This window comes from Rhinichthys klamathensis, unplaced genomic scaffold (genome assembly GCF_029890125.1).
Source record: "Rhinichthys klamathensis goyatoka isolate OS25496 unplaced genomic scaffold, OSU_Roscu_1.1 h1tg000098l_1, whole genome shotgun sequence".
Lineage (NCBI taxonomy): Eukaryota > Metazoa > Chordata > Actinopteri > Cypriniformes > Leuciscidae > Rhinichthys > Rhinichthys klamathensis.
The window spans coordinates 5,150,005-5,169,452 of NW_026606637.1; the positions used below are offsets into that span (position 1 = coordinate 5,150,005).

The 19,448-nt window shown below is 36.9% G+C and overlaps 1 protein-coding gene across 5 annotated transcripts in view; it reads left to right on the plus strand.

Moving 5' to 3' along the window:
- The first annotated feature begins 2,698 nt into the window (after positions 1-2,698).
- ect2 (epithelial cell transforming 2) overlaps positions 2,699-19,448 on the plus strand; it is a 36,285-nt gene continuing 19,535 nt past the window's right edge. Inside the window, exons 1-13 of one of the 5 annotated variants that reach the window (XM_056252788.1) lie at positions 2,699-3,006; positions 3,528-3,709; positions 3,867-3,946; positions 6,574-6,669; positions 8,757-8,939; positions 12,395-12,484; positions 12,574-12,684; positions 14,198-14,271; positions 16,232-16,362; positions 16,610-16,725; positions 17,029-17,091; positions 18,147-18,369; positions 18,678-18,794. In XM_056252788.1, coding sequence (XP_056108763.1) covers positions 3,577-3,709; positions 3,867-3,946; positions 6,574-6,669; positions 8,757-8,939; positions 12,395-12,484; positions 12,574-12,684; positions 14,198-14,271; positions 16,232-16,362; positions 16,610-16,725; positions 17,029-17,091; positions 18,147-18,369; positions 18,678-18,794 — 1,417 coding nt within the window. In that variant the 5' untranslated portion in view covers positions 2,699-3,006; positions 3,528-3,576. The remainder of the gene's footprint in view (positions 3,007-3,527; positions 3,710-3,866; positions 3,947-6,573; positions 6,670-8,756; positions 8,940-12,394; positions 12,485-12,573; positions 12,685-14,197; positions 14,272-16,231; positions 16,363-16,609; positions 16,726-17,028; positions 17,092-18,146; positions 18,370-18,677; positions 18,795-19,448) is intronic. The other 4 variants (XM_056252791.1, XM_056252790.1, XM_056252789.1 and 1 more) reach the window with 4 other exon arrangements.

A 19,448-nucleotide genomic window follows, 5' to 3' on the forward strand; every position in this document is an offset into this window, starting at 1 on the left:
CAGTGGAGTGCATTTTCCGGAAACCAGACTGAAAAATATATTCAGTTTGGAATATATTTTGGAAAATTTTGGAAATAAATGGAAGTTTTGATATGGGCCTATAATTATTAGGTTCTGAAGGGTCAAGATTGGGCTTTTTAAGGATCGGGTTTACCACAGCGTGTTTGAAGTAGCTGGGGACTGAGCCAGATGTAAGTGACAGATTAATTATTTTTACCACACAGGGGCCAACGATATCGAACATTTTCAACAACAGGGGTGTTGGGATATTGTCAGCGGGGCTGGAAGATGGTTTCATATTTCCTATTAATGTCTTCACATCCTGTAGGCTGACAGGAGTAAAAGATGACCAAGACAACAACATTGAGCATTCAGTAGAACACACAGTGATTAGGGGAACTTTGACACTGGCCCTAATGTTGTGTACTTTGTTCACAAAAAATGACAAAAAGTTGTTACAGTCTTCATGTGTGTACACAGGCACAAGAGGAGCTGAAGGTGCAGTTAGATTTTTGATGGTGTCAAACAAGACTTTAGGATTTTTCTTATTACCTGACATAAGTTTGGAAAAATAAGCCGAGCGAGCCTGCTTTATCAACTCATTCAGATCCAGTATCATATATTTTAAATGGAGTCTGTGTACCTCTAATTTAGTTGTTTTCTTACGACATTTTCTCCTAAAACTACAAATGTTATCATTCATCCATGGGAGGGCTTTTTTACGTGACCCTGAAATGTTTTTAACAGGCGCTACCATGCAAAACTAACCGACAGTGGTTGTTGAAACTTTGCACAAATGAATCAACATTCTCACAATCAACAAAAGAGCGAGAGTCAAAGGAGGCAGAGAAATCACTAAGTGTTGTCTCACTAATGATGCGTTTTTGTGTTACAACATTGCAGACAGTAGGCATCATGATAAGTGACAAATTAAAAGATATACAACAATGGGCACTACTATTAAATTCCTCCACACTCAGTTTATCAATGGTTAGGCCACAAAGACCAGATCTAACGTGTGACCTTTTTATGTGTGGGGCCAGAAATATGCTGTACAAAATTAAACGAGTCCATGGTAGGCTAGTCAACAATTCAGCTGCAATCGAACCAGTGGGATCATCAATATGCAGATTATAAGTCCCCAAGGACTAAAACGCGATCTAGTTTTATGATAGACGTTAAAAACTCAGAGAAATCATCGAGAAATGTGCGTGCAGGACCCGGAGGTCGGTAAACTAAAACACAGTAATAGGGGTGTGGTTTCCCAACCTTACACATCTGCATCTCAAAGGAGTCGAAAGAAGCTGTGTCGTGTGTCCGAACTGCAGCAGAAAGAGTCACGAAAGACCGCCTCCACGTCGCCCGAGCCGGGGAGTCCCAAACACGGAGCAGTCCGCGGCGGGGCATAGTTCTTTAAGATGGAAGTGAACGTTCTCCCTCTGCCAAGTCTTCGTAATGAACATAAAACCCTAACACCTAACCATAAAAAGTATTGACTTAAGAAACACATATATTTTCAATAAATCATGTTCCCATATGATTCACACTAAATTCTATTTATAAGCAAAAGGTAAAATTTTTTTTTTTTTTTTTTTTTTTTTTACATTTTTAGGCATTATCAATCCCAATGCCTGATGCCAAAATGTTTTATTTGTTCACCAAGTAATTTCCTGGTCAGGTATGTTTTGTTAACTCGCAAGACAGTAAGGAGAAAATGACAATTTGATGGATGATTTAACATATAAATAGTCCTAACACTTTTTTAATAGCCCACTTAAAGTGTTTATTACAAATGAATGATTAAATGCTTAAAATTAATAAAAGTAAATTAACAAAAATTTGCGTTATATTTAAACTCATGAACGCCCGCCATTAACACCTGAACGCCCCCCTTTCAAAAATCTTGCTTCCAACGCCCCCCCCCCCCCCCCCCCCCGTTGTTCTCTGAACGCCCCCGTTGAGAACCACTTATTTACATGAATCATAGGCTAATTCGTAATGTGTAAACGAATGTGATGAGAGAAGAAATGTTCTGAATTATAGACATTAATGTGTGCATTTTTTAAACAAAAATAAAATATTATACGCAAATAGTTTCAATTGATTACTTTACAACTTTTAGACCTAACTTATTTTTGCTGTTTTCTTTATTACCTCAAATCCCCTAAATTATTTGAGTCCTTTAAAATACCAATTACCCCCCCCCCCCCCAAAAAGAGAAATTGACCCCAAAATAATGTATTATATTATAATATATTATAATACAGTTTCTACAATACCAAAGAAAATCCCATATGAAACTATATATTATATTATAAATGGATATATAGCCTACAATAAATGTATATCGATGGAAACTATGGTTAGCATGGTAAAGTTTGTAAGGCACATAGACATACATTTACCTGAGGCTAAACAATGATTTTCATTGTTTTATTGATTATTAACATTGTCTTTTAGTTCGCAACTTTTTTGTATTTTTATGAATTACATTGCAATTTTATGTTTAAATCAGTATCTTGTGTTTTATTCATAATGTTAAATACAAGCAATTTAATTAAATAATTTTGTGTCATTCTATCACGGACGGAGCCGCAGCGTGCATCACCGTTTGAATTCAAAAGCCAATCAGAGGCGTCGCTTCAGAACTTCCGCCGAGCTCTTCACTCTCAGCCAATCGGCGTTAGGCTCTCATGTTTGCTTGCTTTTTTGAATTCAGAGAGAGATTTGAGCAGAAAACCACCTATCAAATGAGCGTATACAATGGGCTTAAAATTCCCACTAAACTTATTTTCGTAACTTAACCGTATTATTTTGCACTTTGGACAAACTTTACGTGTCATTGCGACGACGGCGGTGTTTACGTTTGCAGGCGTTAGTTTTAATCAATAGTTTGGCTAACATATCCCCAGATTGCTCAGCTGGTTCGGCAACCAGCCGAACTCTCAGTGTTTCCTCATTCACCAGAACATTTTCCAGCACAAATCTGGTCTAAAGTTTTAAACGGTAAGTTTTTATTATACATTTGCTTAAAGCTAAATACAAGGATCTGTTTAAGAAGACAGTCTTTTGTTTAGAAGTTAGCTAGCCACCTCTATGCTAGCGCATGTCATTGAAGTGCATTGTATCTGCCAATCATCAGCTGTCATAGCATTGCTCTCTAAAAAGCTGACAGATCTTTACAATATGTGAAACTTTATAAAAATGTACACCCTAATGCATATACATGCAATGTTTTGTAACTCAATTGAGTTAATAAACTGCAGCAGCATTTTATTATTGTAATGCTGCATTCAGAATAATTACTCATTAGATTTATGCAGCTGTTGATTTGAATTTGAGTTGATTTGATTTTAAGAAGATTAATTTTAGTGTGTATATATATATATATATATATATATATATACACACTCACAGATTGATTCTCTTCTCCCTTTATCCTTAATTCCCTCCTAGAAGCTCGATTGATTGTTTCTTATTTTTGTGCCTGTGCTGCCCTTGTTCACTACTTTTTCTCTGGCTTCCAGCTTTTGATATTCTGGACAGGACTGGGTCGCCACCCCTTGTCACAGCGCCATGGCTGACAGCAGCATAGTTACTTTAGGGCCGGGCCGCAGCCTGCTGGTGGACTCCTCCGTTTACGACTCCCGGATGGCCGAGACCACAAAGGAGCAATTTTTCTTCGGTCTACACGCAGACGAGACAGAGGGTAAGTGAACCGCCCTCCTTCTCGGTCTACCCTATATCATTTGACATTTCTGTAGTGTGGACCGCTTTGTTGCGCACAAACATAACAAGAGTTTTTTTTTCTCCCTGTCTATTTCCATAGAGATTCACCTTTGCCTGTGGTCTTTTCTCTTTTTCAGATGCATTGCCCAGAGTTGAGACCAGGGTGGTGTTGGTGGGGGAGGCCGGCAACATCGCAGAACTTGAGAAAGCCCTTCAGGTACCGTAGAAGAAGCTATTCATATAGATTGATTTCACTGTAGCCGTAGCCATATGGTTTAAACTGAGGCAAGAGGAGATGCATTACTTTAGAATGGTCAGTTCAGTGTGAGCTCTACTGGAGAAAATAACTTTTTGAAAATCTTCTAATCTGATTAAAGGTAATTAGTTCGTTGACAGGAAGTCATTTTGTGTTGGCCAACTTAGTGCCCAGTACTATGCATGAAGGATAAACATTAAATTCTTCCGTTTGCCTGACTGAAACAATTTTTGATTGAATTTTAGGGTCATTTTAAGATCAAATTAATTCAGAGACACTTGTGTCCTTGACTGATGGTCTGAGCAGCATTAATGTAGTGCACTTACACATTTACATGTACACCATTACTCAAAGTTTGAAAGATGTCTCCTGTGCTCACCTAGGCGGTATTTATTTGATCAAAAGTACAGTGAAAACAGTATTATAGTGAAGGTTTATAACAATTTAAAAATAACTGTAGTGTTTTCCATTTGAATGTATTGTAAAATATCATTTATTCATGTGATGGATTTTCAGAAATCCTAAACATTTCTTCTTATCAACATTGAAAAAGTTAGTGCTGCGTAATTTTTCTTTGTGGAAACCGTGATATATTTTCTTTTTTAAGATTGATGAATAGAAAGTTAAAAACATTTATTTGATTTTTTTTTTTTTGCCACATTAGAAATGTATTTTTTTGTGTCAGTTTTGATTGTGTCCTTGCTGAATAACAGTATGAATAATTTCTTAAAAAAATCTTACTGACACCAAATTCATTTTAGCAGACGTGTTTACACCGTGTCCTAACTACATGCGATAAAAGGTATCTTTTCGATGTTAATCAGAGTTTTTGTCCTAGCTGGAACAACAGACACAAAGTGTGGCAATGATAGTCTCAGGTACTGTTTATGTGCTTTATTTAATGTTGAAAGCATGCAATATGACTTAATATCATTTAGTGCTCCCAGCTTTGTAGCTGTAAAAGCAACCATGGATAATTCATCTCAGATCTTGAAATTAAACAAATGGAAACAAGAATGTTCAAACTGTGATCAAAGAAGTGTATTCTTTGACAAAGATTGTTTTAGTAACTCAGTAGCCTATGTATTTTTAATAATGTTTAAATGGTGTATTTAAATCAATGTGAATTTGATTATGTAGCCTACTTATCCATATCCGCCCACTGATCGCTGTTCTGATTGGCTGTGTGTTTTGATTGATTTTGACGCATCGTGCAGTCGCGTCTAGTGTGGACAGACAAATTATTTGTTGCTGGAATCTTATCGCATCGCGTCTGGTTAGGACACGGTGTTATCCTTGGTGACTTGGAAATGCTTCAACCAGGGTCCAAATTAATGTTTTTTGGCACATTGTAATGGTAGTGACATAAGGAAATATTTGAAATAAAAATTAATTCATTTAAAAAAATCTATGATAATGGAATTGTTTTGCTATTTTATTCATTTATTTATATATTCATCCATCTATATTTTTTTGTGTCATGTCAAACGGTGTAGGTCATTGTGTTACTTTCAGCCTCATATACAAGAAGACAAAAATGAGTGTCCCCACATGGAATTCTGGAGAAACACTACTAGATCCTAGATTAACAATTGGTAAATTTTCTAATAAGATCAAATGTAAAGGATTAGTTCAATTAGTTGGGAAATGAATGCTAGTGCAAGATGAGCATTTGTGGTTGAAGTATAATTTATTTAGTTATTTTTTTTAAATAAAAATGACCGATCGTTTCGCTAGATAAGACACTTATTTCTCGGCTGGGATCATGTAGTGCCCTTTGAAAAACTGCAATTTAGACCTTCAACCCATTGGTCCCCCTTGAAGTTCACTATATGGAGAAAAATCCTGGAATGTTTTTCTCAAAAACCTTAATTTCTTTGACTAAAGAAAGAAATGAACAATTTGGATGACATGGCGTTGAGTAAATCATCAGGAAATTTTACTTTTGGAGTGACCTAATCCTTTAAGACGCCGGAGTTGAAACAGTAGTAGACATTTAGTAAGTCTTTGTTTTGAATCATGCAATGTCAGCTTGAGCCGTTTGAGCCCAGGACAGATGCAAAATTTAGATAAGTAGTCAGTAGTTTGTACGGCACCTTTGAGGATGGTGTTTTATTCTGATTCAATGCTGATGAACATATTACTCAGCATTCTTATACTGAGATGTGGTATGTGGCGGTTGGGAGTTGATGGACGAAAGGTCATGAATGTCATTTGCTCTGACAGTTTGTGTTTGGAGGGTCAATGATGGGACATTTAGGCTCAGAGCTTGATAAATGATAAAGCTGCTGGAATATGTGGATCCAGGATGAAATATTCTTATGCAGTGCATGGGGGAGGATGGGGATGTTCCTGAAATTCTCCTTTCTTTGCCCTTGACATGATGTGAGAGGACTTCAGATGTAGCTGCTTCTTTTAGTAATCTATTCTCCCTGCAACTTATTAACGTAGCAGATCTTCCTCCTGGACTTCTGTTGACATTTGTTTGAAGTTCTCATCTCGATTCTGACAAGGTTGTAAGACCCTCCTGCCTGGGAAATTCATCAGATTTGGGTTGCCAGGTTGATGTCAATTCTTCATTTTTACAGGCCATCACAATAATGGAAGTCCCGGTGGTAAAGATTAAAGAAGGGCAGCCGGGCACAGAGGCGCGTGAGAAATTGATAAAATCTATAGTCAATATGGTACGTCTCGGGATCCAGAATCTTTGCATGCTTGAGAGCACTGGGGGGATTTGCGGCATGGGGATTCGGTGGGGCACTGCGCTGTCTAATGTCGAACTCACTCACGGTGGTCTGGACTAAGTTCTAACAATGTGATCTAACAACTTGTCCTGTGTTTGTCCAACAGGTGGTCTTTAATCCATAATTAAGAATTAATTCAATCATGTAATCAACCCTTTGGTGATTAACCCCTTTTTAGTGTCATTTAATTGTTTCTTTAAATCTTTTGTTTTTACATGCAGGTAAGAATAATCTTTTCTGAAAGTAAATCCCAAAAGACAAGAATAATGGAAGTTTCTGAACTAACAGACCTCCTTTCAGTTCCCTTTAAAAATGTAAGGTGCTGTTCACACCGGACATATGCTTTTGCACTGTGTGCACATCATTATTACTATTATTATTAATTTGTACAGATTTAAATACTTTTAAACATATACATTATTTATATATATATATATATTAGGGGTGTAAAAATACTCGCATGTCACGATTCGATACATATCACGATACTGAACTCATGCATTTTTGTATTGCGATATATTATGATACCCCTAATATGTATTTATATGGGGTGTCTAATATGTCTACATATACACTGCCGTTCAAAAGTTTGGGGTCGGTACGATTTTTAATGTTTTTAAAAGAAGTCACTTATGCTCACCAATGCTGTATTTATTTCATTAAAATACAACAAAAAATCAGTAATATTGTGAAATATTATTACAATTTAAAATAACGGTTTTCGATTTTTAATATATTTTAAAATATAATTTATTCCTGTAATTTTAAAATTGAATTTTCAGCATCATTACTCCAGTCTTCAGTGTCACATGATCTTTCAGAAATCATTCTAATATGATGAATTGATGCTCAAGAAACATTTCTTATTATTATCAATGTTGAAAACAGTTATTTACATTTTTATTTAAGGATTCTTTGATAAATAGAAAGTTCAAAAGAACAGCATTTATCTGAAATAGTATCTTTTGTAACATGAAACACTACCGTTCAAAACTTTGGGGTCAGTAAGTAAGTTTATTTTATTTTTCGGGGGAAATAAATAAAATAAATCAATACTTTTATTCATCAAGGAGGAGTTAAATTGATCAAAAGTGACAGAATCTTTTATAACATTATAAATGTCTTTTAAATGCTGTTGTTTTAAACTTTCTGTTCATCAAAGAATCCTAAAAAAATGGTACACAACTGTTTTCAACATTGATCATAATGAGAAATGTTTCTTGAGCATCAAATCATCATACTAGAATGATTTCTGAAGGATCATGTGACACTGAAGACTGGAGTAATGATGCTGAAAATTCAGCTTTGATCACAGGAATAAATAATATTTTAAAATATAATTAAAATCGAAAACAGTTATTTTAAATTGTAATAATATTTTACTATCTTACTGTTTTTTGTTGTATTTTTAATGAAATAAATACAGCATTGGTGAGCATAAGTGACTTCTTTTAAAAACATAAAAAATCGTACCGACCCAAAACTTTTGAACGGCAGTGTACATATATACATACATATACATGCATAGCATACATGTACAGTATTAATTAGTACTACTATTTTAGTGTAGTATTATATTAGTTATTACTATTAATTTGTACATTTATAAAACATTAGAAGTGAGGTATTACATATTACATATTTTAAGTGAGTGCATGATAATGGCAAAAACATAGCTTCAAAATGAGCAAAAATAAAGAGCATGTATAAGTAAATGTCCTACTTTGGCAATAGCCATGGCATCAGAAAAAAGCATCTTTTCACTCTGTTCCGTCTAGCTGTCCTGTGTGAACCGTCCTTGACACTTATTTTTGTGTCACTAAATCTACATGTGACAAATGACTGCTGTCTTTCTCCAGTGTGTCATCTGTCAGAACACTTTAACATCTTTAAGATCCCTTATACTAAAGGAGATATGTCTTTGCTTTTGAGGACATGCTGATCACATTCACATTACTAATGTGTTTGTTGATCTTGTTTTCTGTCATTTTTATTTCAGTTATGAATTTTCCTCTTCATCCCATTAGGATATAAACACCCGCTGCATCAAGACTGACAATGTCAGAGATTTTGGTGACGGCGAGAATTGTGAGTTCGAGACGGTGTTTGTGTTGAAAGACTTCCAGGCTCCGGAATACAGCTTCCTGTACAAGAATGACAGCCGTATCCTGGGGCCTCCTGCCGTGATGCACTGCGCCAGCAAGGGAGAGGTAAGACCCTGAAATAAAACCACACAAGCACCCACAGGATCGCAGCCATCTTCTGGGTTTTTTCCTCCCTGACCCTGAGGTGGTGAAATGGTTTGATACTAGTAGCATCTGCTTGCCGTCATGGGTTGAGTAAAAGCCTGTTGAAATAAAGTTGTTCTTCCAACTGAAACGGATTCGTAAGCAGCTTTGATTGCTTCTGTATAGCCTGAAAAATGTTGCTGGCTTATCTGAGTGTAAGCAGGAGTGTCTGCTTGACTCCTCCAGATATTCCAGAGCAAAACGAACACTTGGCTGGCTAGCGATCGGTACCGGACAGAAAGATTAAGTCTGACGAACACTAGAATATAGATACGACTGCAACATTCCAGTGAGAAATGAGGGCTTGTCTTATTGCTGTTAAATTTTGTGGTGCACAGCTTATCTGCCACAGTACACACTCCATAGTCTTAACACCTGAGCGGTCACACAGAAATGTATAAAAAAATTGGAATAAATGTGAATAAAATGAATAACATTTAAAATGTATTGTAAGTTATACACAAATAACAACAATAGTACATAATAGTAAATAATTATTAGAACTTATAATTTTAATTTTATATATATATATATATTATTTTAATATTTATTTTAATAAATACACATACGTACATGCATACATTTAAAGGAATTTAAAATTTATATATAAAAGTTATATATGTTGTTTTTTTATTTTTAGATTTAATATATAAAATATAATAAACATACAGTATATATTAATTTATCTTTTATTTTTATAATTTAAATAATTGTAATATTTGTATAATAATGCTATTTATTATGTATGCTATATATCTTTTTTTTTTACATTTAAAATATATAAATATTTTTTTACTTTATTTAATGATATTATTTCAATACTTCATTATTATTTACTATTTTTACACCGATGAGCCAAAACATAATGACCACTTGCATAATATGCTGTTGTTCCTGCGAGTGCTGCCAAAACAGTGCCGACCTCCCGAGGCATGGACTCTGAAGACGTCTTGTTGTATCTGGCAGCAAGACATTAGCAGCAGATTCTTTAAGTCACAAACAAACAAATGTGTGCAGTGTTGCAGGGTGCAATTTCCTGATGAAAGAGACCCCTTCCTCCAACATCATTGTCATTAAGTGGTGTTCAACAATGTTTAGGTGGTGGCACTGCAAATGTACGTCTACATGAATAGCCAGACCCAGGGTTTCCCAGAAGAACATTGCACAGAGCATCACACTCCCTCCACCGGCTTGTCATCGTCCCACAGTGCATCCTGGTGTCAAACGGCACACGGCTGTCCACGTGATGTAAAGTCAAGTCAAATATATTTATATAGCGCTTTTCACAATACAGATTGTATCAAAGCTGCTTCACAGTATCAATCAAAACAACTTAACAGTGTTTGTTTATTACTGGAAAAGACATCCAAGTTTGGTAGAGCTGATCAGTGGTATGATGGGTCATTTAATTTGAATATCCCCAACTGAGCAAGCCAAAGGCAATTGAGAACTGGATTCATTGAACTTCTTCCACTGCTCTAAGTTCTCCAGTGCTGACACTCGAGTGCCCATTGGCAGCATTTTTAAAGGGTGACTGGGGTCATCATAGGCACTCTGATTGGCCTGAAGCTACACAGCCTCATACGCAGAAGAATTTGATGCACTGTGTAGGGCTGTCAAAATTGCTCAAATGACGTTCGAATATTCCCTCTAAAAAAAACACATATATTCAAACTATTCGAATATCTGGTTGGGCATTTTGTCAATTACGCGCATTACGTCAATAACAGGACAAATTAATACAAAGAGACACAACTACTTGTATAGTTAGTTTATTTAAGTTTAAACATATTTGACAACGTAATAACTTACACAAAACCAAGTAAATCAACTAATGGTCAAGACCGCAGACCTTACTCTCGCTCGCACTCGCAGGCACTCTTTCTCTCTCTCTCTCTCGCCCTCACGCTCTCTGCGCATAACGGTTTAAATGAACAACAATAAACAAATGTTGAGTGCTGATCAAGAGTTTTGTGCAAGCAATTTAAGGTCGCGACTCTTGTCCTAAACATAGCAGGCTTCATTCGGTGATTGAAACAAATATTATTAACATTAATTGAAGTTTTACAGTATATAGAACCGACATTGAACGCTCCGAGTGAGCTGTGCTGTGGTAAACTCATGGGTAAACTGCTGCTAGCAAGCCTGCTATTATGGCTATTTCGAGGGCGTCTGGCCACGCCCCCTTGGCGGGCTCTGACGTGTCTGATGTAATGCTAGTTAATTGGCGCACACGTTGGAGGCGCCCGTGCCATTGGATGTGCAGTTGCCGCAGCACAGCCAATGAGTGAGCCAGACACTCACTGGGCTAGCTGTGCAGCTGGAAAATGCGTTTTACATTTTAAGCTTCAGTATTTTGCCACTCGCAAAGCAGACAGCCGCGCCTCTAATACCGCGCGCGTGTTTTTCCCACAGTCTATGGTTTTTCCACATGATTCGAATATTAATTTTCACCTTCGAATTTCTGTTTTTTAAAACTATTCGAATATATATTCGAATTTAGAATATTCGTTGACAGCCCTAGCACTGTGTGACATTCCTCCCATAACCATCATTGAAATTGTGCCACAGTTGACCTTCTGTTGGCTCAGACCAGACGGGATAGCCTTCATTGCCCTCGTGCATCGATGAGCCTTGGGCGCCCAACACTCTGTCGCCGGTTTGTTGTTTGTCCCTCCTCTGACCAACTGTTGGTAAATTCTCACCACTGTTGACCGGGAGCAACACACAAGCCTTGCCGTTTCAGAGATACTCTGACCCAGACGGCTTGCCATAACAATTTGGGCCTTGTCAAAATCGCTCAGATCTTTATTCCTGCCCATTTCTCCTGCATCCAACACGTTGATTACGAGAACTGATTGTTTGCTTACCATCTAATCTACCCAGACCTTAATATGTGGCCTTAAGAGATGATCTATTATATTCACTTCACCTGTGGCTAATGCTTTGGCTCATCAATATTTAAGGGTCTGCTTAGAGCAGGGGTGTCCAAAGTCGGTCCTGGAGGGCCACTGTCCTGCAGAGTTTAGCTCCAAATTGCCTCCACACACTTGCCTGGAAATTTCTAGTATGCCTATTAAGAACTTGATTGGCTGGTTCAGGTGTGTTTAAATGGAGTTGGAGCTAAACTTTGCAGGACAGTTACCCTTCAGGAGCAGGATTGGACACCCTTGGCTTAGAGGGAACATTAGTTGCTACTGTACCTTAAAGACGTCTGTATGTAAGTGACTTCCTATTATGATTGACAAAAACGCCTTGTCATGGCATAGTCCTGATCTGTTCAGTCTGTTTTTCTTGTGCATCCTCAGATTCGTGCTCTTCTTTTATTCATACTAATGATGTATTCCATCTTTGTGATCCTCCATGCCCTCTTGCAGCCTCTGCCGTTCTCCTCCAGGCCTCTCTACTCTATGACCATGCTCAACTTGTCTCTCTGCTTCACCGGATTCCGTAAAAAAGACGAAGTGGTGAGTTCTGCTTGTCTGCTCATTGGACTCAAAAACAGCCCATAATTTCACTGTCGTATTATTTGTCCCAATTAACTGTTTTTCTTCAGGTTACCCTGGTAAATCTCGTTCATCACATGGGGGGTACCATCCGAAAAGACTTTGACAGCACTAAAGTCTCACACCTCATCGCCCATTCAACCCATGGTGAAAAGTACAGGGTATTTATCCACCCCATCCACACATACATGTATATCATCTTTCAGACCCACTGATTTTTGTCTATACTGAATCATCCGGGAAAAAAGATTTTCAGTTCTGAAATCCTTTGTTTGAGTCTGACTCACCCTGCTGTAATGACAGTATCTATGATTGCTGCCACAAATCAAATCATATACACCAATGTAAAGATGAGGCATGGCTGTGTGTTCTACAGGAGAGTATATATACATAAAATGTGCACAATGAACAAATGTACAAAAAGTATACATGCATTCTAAACACAGATGTACAAAATACTTTGATATTATGGATCATAATCAGTTTAAGGAACTGTTTTCACTACAGAATGAAACTTCTGATGTTTGGGGCCAGTAAGATTTTTCTTTTTAAGAAATTAATACTTTTATTCAGCAGGGATATATTAAATTGATCAAAAATGGCAAAAATATTTGTTTTAAAAAAATATTCTATTTTGAACTTTCTTTTTTTATAAAAGAATCCTGAAAAAAAATGATCATGGTTTCCACAAATATTAAGCTGCACAACTGTTTTCAACATTGATAATAATAAGAAAGGTTTCTTGAGCATTAAATAAAGGATCATGTGACTGGAGTAATAATGTCTGCTGAAAATTCAGCTTTGCCATCACATGATTAAATATATGTATACATCAAATACATTAACGTAGAAAAGTTATTTTAAATTTTAATCATGTTTCTGAATATTCGTTTCTTTTTTTTTCTGTATTATATTATATAATATTTTGATGGAAAAAAAATATGCAGCATTGGTGGGCATGAGACTTTCTTTTCAAAAACTTCCAGACTCCAAACTTTAAACTGTAATGTAATTATTTGTAAATATCACGTTTGGATCGACAAACATACTGATTACACAGTCTATAGATGTGTTTTCTGCATGTTTTTATTATTATTGTAATAAAGTATTCCTAAACGCTACATAAAAAACAAAACAAACTTGATCACTTTATATGCCTGTCAGATGAGCTCTTCCTGTCTAAGTGTGTAGTTCTGGACCAGAATAATCAGCATTATGGACTGAAAATCAGGTGATGTGATCTGATTAAATTCGCTCTCACCTTCAAATCCCAGAAACCTTTACAGTCTTGCAGTGTTTAGGAAAAGTCAATCACCCAGACTGTTAAATGCATTGCTTTTTATATCCTTTATTTCCTCATTAATCATATTTTAAGTCTTAAAAATCAACCTCACTAAAGAGACTCTTGATAAATGTCTTTTTGTTCAGTGATGGCTATTTCCTGATGGCTCCTCAAGCTCCAGGTGTGCTCTCTGTAACATTGGTCTGCTGTTGATGTGTCTGCGTTATTTAGAAAGGGTTTGATTAAAACAGTTCTCATGTATCTCTTCTCACAGCGTGCTGAATTGGGCTGAATCATTCATTAGTCTCATGCATAATGCATCGAGCAGGCTATGGTTAGGGGATCTCTTCCGTCCTGATGCTATTAACTGCTTTCTTCTTCTTTTTTTCAAGTTGGCAGTGTGCATGGGCACACCCATCCTCACCCCTGAGTGGATACGCAAGGCATGGGAGCACAGAGATGACATGTAAGATGTGTGTCAGGCATAAAACTAATCCCTTCGTCAATCCACTGTGTGGGTATAGAGGAGTAAAAACTGTGAGTGATGAAGCCGAAAAGTCCAGCCACTGGTGTGCAAACCAGACGGACCCTCCCTGCTTCCATATTTAAAGTGGTTTCCACTGCAATTGGTTTTTGACATTTTCCACACATGTATTGAGCATTGAACCTGACTTTCCACATTAATGAACTGCCACTTTGGGCTGGATGTTGAATCTAAGTTTTTTTTCTCTCTCCATACCGTCCACTCTGCGCCTACAATACTTAATGGAGAAAGTGTTGAAGTCAATATTGAATCAAAATTGACCTTGTGCTGTCTTAATACATGTGTCTGGCCTTGTTGCGCAAGATGCATCAGTGAACGTTATTTAGAGGGGCATAATCTTTCATGAAAATATAATTTGCTCTTCCTTTGAAGTGATATTCCTTTATGAATGACGTTACATAAATTGCACAGGCTAGTAGTTAATGTTAGCCAAGAGGGCTCAAAGGCAGTGGTTCTTAACCAGGGGGCCTCAGCAAACCTTTAGAGGGACTCCAATAAGTCTTGAAATTATTCCAATTTAGGTAAATTTAATATAGTCTTATTTAAAATGATGATGCTATACAGCTTTACTTGTAGTGCATTGGCAAAGTTACACATATTTAGTAGGGCTGTCGATTTAACGCTTAATTTAATTAATTATTTATGGGGAAAAATAACATGTTAAAATAAACGCAACCGCCCCGCCCCAAACCTACATAGTTCTTTTTACATTTCATTAAGTTGATTGGTGACGAACAACTCGCTGCCCCAAAAATTCAAGATATCAGGGGGAAAATCATTTATATTAGGGATTAGCATTTTTCAAAAACGTTGTATTCGGATATTTGGGGCTCATAAAAATCGAATATTCGTTTATTTAAATCTAATAAAGCAGACTGCGCCAGTTATCGTACAGAACGTACATAAACACTCGAGTCAGCATATGGTTATCGTGTTTATAATGTTTTGCATGTTTATTTTGAGAAAAAAACAATAATATCCACATGCTTGGGTGAGAAAACAGACGTTGCCGAGAAACTGTTTGCTAAGCGAAGTTTCTAACAGCACTTTGTGTTTTCTTTCTTAAACCTGTCTCCCTTGACGAAACTGAAAGGAAGCGAATGTCTCAATCATTTTGCTTTCTGATAAGTTATTAGCAGCCCTAATTTTATGTTTATTTTTTATTTAAACAAAAGTACCAGAGGGAATATCTTGCATAGGAGGGCCTTTGAATATTGTCTTGGACAAAGGTGAGCATTCGAGTCAAAGTGACTCGAAAACGCTGGTCTAGGGCGTCCACCAAAAGTACTAATTGTTCCAATTGTTTGGGTAGAGAAAAGATAAATGTTATACAAAATTAGTATTTTCATTAATTTGCTTTGACCTCTGTACAATAACAATTTAATTGAGCCAATTATTTATTTTGCAAACAGCACTTCTAGTATAAATGTCTATACACCTGAAAATGTATTGCTTCCTGTAGATTTTACGTAGTGACGACGTTGCAAGGGGTTTAGGCTGCTGTATTTTAAATTAGTAATATTAAAAAAATAATTGGATAAAAGGTTTGAAAAAGAACCATTAAGATGTTCTTGATGTTGACCTTGACTTTCGCCTTTCGTATCCTGGGCTGGCCCAGGTCTGGCTCTATTTTGATGTTAAATTCCCACTTCTACAATCCAATCCTCAAATATCCTATTTAGCTTGGAAATGCATCAGATAATGGAAGGAAACTTTAATTTAATTCACGCAGAATTGTAACTATTTTAACACTACCAAAAATAAACTGCTCGTCTTTAGTAGTCAGAAGTGTCTTAGAAAACTCCCAAAAACATATTCACACTTCTTTTTGTAGCATATTTTGGTGTTGTGGTGTGTCTGATTGTTTTTTTTTTTGGTTTAGTAATTTCCATGCAGGCAACGAGGAGTTCCGCACAGAGTTTAAAGTCCCTCCGTTCCAGGACTGCGTGTTGAGCTTTCTGGGATTCTCTGAGGAGGAGAAAACTAACATGGAGGAGAGAACTCAGAAACACGGTACTGAACTCTCATGCATCAGTGTCTTTTCTGAAACAAATCTAAAACGTTTCATGTTTTCAAATGTCACAACTTCTGCTCAAATAATTCTCGGTTAACCAAAGCTTTTTCATTCTGATGCATCTGAGACGTTGACCCAAGGATATGTCTGTATTTTATTGCTAGACCTTCTCTGTAAAAGTCAATGACCCCTGACTTCTGCTTGAGGGGGATTTTTAAAGGAGTGTGTTCTGCTTGTTTTGTTCAGGTGGACGAGTCCAGGCGGTGGGTGATGAAAAGTGCACCCACTTGGTAGTTGAGGAGAACTCCATTAAAGAACTGCCCTTTACTCCCTTGAAAAGACTCTATGTCGTGAAGCAGGAGGTATGAACTTGACTTAACGTCTCATAAGTACACGCTGGGCTTTGTGTGGGTCCTTAATAATAGTGTGTAGAAATACACTCTGTTATTTCACGCTGTTTACTGTCTGTAGTCCATTATCTAGTATGTTGCGAGGAGTGGGAATCTTTTTTTTTTTTTGGCACACATCAGGGGTTTTAGTAGTTCAGTTACAATCATAAATGCATCACTATTTCTTTAAAGGTGTTAAAGGGTTCAGTGGATGTGTTTTAAATGAATGCATTTAGGTTTGTGTTCTTTTATTTCTCATTCTGTGTCTTTCCGCAGTGGTTTTGGGGCAGTATACAAATGGACGCCCGTGCTGGGGAATCTATGTACTCTTATGAAAAGGTGAGGAAACTTGTAAAATGACAGCAGTTTGGTTCCGGAAGTACTAATCTCATTTGTTTTCTCTTTAGAGGATATTTCTTTTATTAACGTATAAACATTTCACGGCAAACCTCACAATTAGTTCTGAAGTGATGGTCTGTGCTTTTGTAGAAGTCAAAAGTCTGATTTCAGGTAATATTTTAAATCTAGGGATGCACCAATGTATTGGCTGATAAAATTATTTTCACTATCTATCACTATCGCAAACAGCTGTTGATAAGGGCCGATTATATCCTGTCAATCAAAAGGGGTGGAAGACTACAATATACTGTGTGTGAAGAAAATGTCTCATGTTGAATTTTGGGATGTCAAAGTTAATGTGACAATGCATTAACAGTAAAAAAAATAAAATCAATCACTAGTCGTTCAAGCAAGGGTTGCCTGGTCTGCGGTTTTTCCCTAAACAAACTACACCATGACTTCAATGTAAAAAAAAAACATAATCCTTGAAATTGAGTTGGAACAATGTCCCATTTAGCCACTTGTTAGCAACAGCCATTTTCAAGACAATTAAAAACAAAACAAAAATCACAAAGGGGTATTACTGATGTATTTCTTTGTCATAGACTAAATATGAAAATATCTTGTTTGAGGCATTTAGCCAAAAACCTATTCAAAAACCCATTGACTTAAATGGTTAAATGAAAATTCTGTCATTTACTCTCACTCAAGTTGTTCCAAACCTGTATGATTGATTTTCTTCTGCTGAACACAAAAGAAGATATTTTGAAGAATGTCATCAACCAAACAGTTGATGGAGCCTTGTTGACAGTACTGTTTTTTTTTTCCATTTTTTTTTTCATACTATGGAAGTCAATGGGTCCCATCAACTGTTTGGTTACCCTTGTATGATATATTTAGAAGTGCTAAAATGCTAGGTTTATGTCATCTCTGCCTCACTCTATACTGCCACTTTATAATGCAACGTATCATGAAATATAAGTACTGTGATTGAATTTACAACTTCACTAAAGTGCAGTGCACTTAAATATGTTGTCACTGTGTCCTCCTCTCAGCCCGAGAGTCCTGCGATGAAGAAAGCCGTGTCTCTGCTGTCTCTCACGACACCCAACAGTGGCAGGAAACGCAGACGTCTCAGAGAAACATTGGCTCAGCTCACCAAAGAGACAGAGATTTCTCCCTTCCCACCACGCAAGAGACCCTCGGCTGAGCACTCCCTCTCCATGGGCTCACTGCTGGACATCTCCAACACACCCGACACGTGCAAAACCAGTGGAGGTGAAATGAAAGATCCAGCATGTCATGTGACTAAAGCAGCCACATAATATTACACTTCCCCTGTCTTCCACTAGTTAAACAAATGAATATAATTAATTTTTTTAACATTCAGTAAAAAACCAACAACATTGCCCTGATTGGTTATTTGCAAAGATTGCATAAGTTCCCACTGCATTATGTAAGAGTTCTGTTCCAGAACTCTCTAGGCTTTGATCTCTGAGGTCCAGGGTGATCCCAGGCAAGGCTGAGATGAACCAGAACCAGGTCAGGGTTTGTTTTAGATGAGTGAGGCAGCTGTCTTTTTGCAGAGCTCAGGTGCAGGAGGAGCAGCGGTAGGCGGAGGAGTGCCAGACAGCGTAGATCAGAGAAAGAGTGGCCACTGCAGCGTACAAGCACTCCTGTGTGCAGACAGGAAAACCAGACAGGTGACATTCATACAACTTTAGCCCAGGGTGTAGGGTTCATGTAAACATCTACCTATATTAATGTAGGTCTTTTGAAAAAAAGGAGGTTGCTTACATTGATCAAATTTCTTAGTATTGGTTCAAACGTGGTTCAAATTATTATTTTTATTTCCTTGAAATCCACAATGCTCAATACAATTTAGGGTGTGTTCACACTTGTTTTGGTTACAAAACGATACATTTAAACCTGGTTCACTTAGCGTTCATACTCCTTTTTAAGACCGAACCTAAAGATTCAAAACAAACGAAAAAACAGCTTTTGAATCACATTTTGCAATGGAAAACAATCCTGCCAAGTGTGAACACACCCTCATGTCGATAACCAGAAAATATTTTTCTTCCTTTATTTATTTTTTTGTAATTTGACCAAACAACAGCAAAAATGATAAGATAATTTAACAGCTAAGATAATAAAAAAATTACTCCACCTGTACTTAAACGGATAGTCCACCGAAACATTTGCGTTTACTCATTTACTCGACCTCATGTCGTTCCAAACCTGTATGCAGTTCTTTCTTCTGCTGAACTTAATTTTTTATTTATTTTTTTTGGTTCCAATTTGGTTCCAATCTTTTTTTGTCAATACAAAGTCAATGGTAACCAAAATGGTTTAGT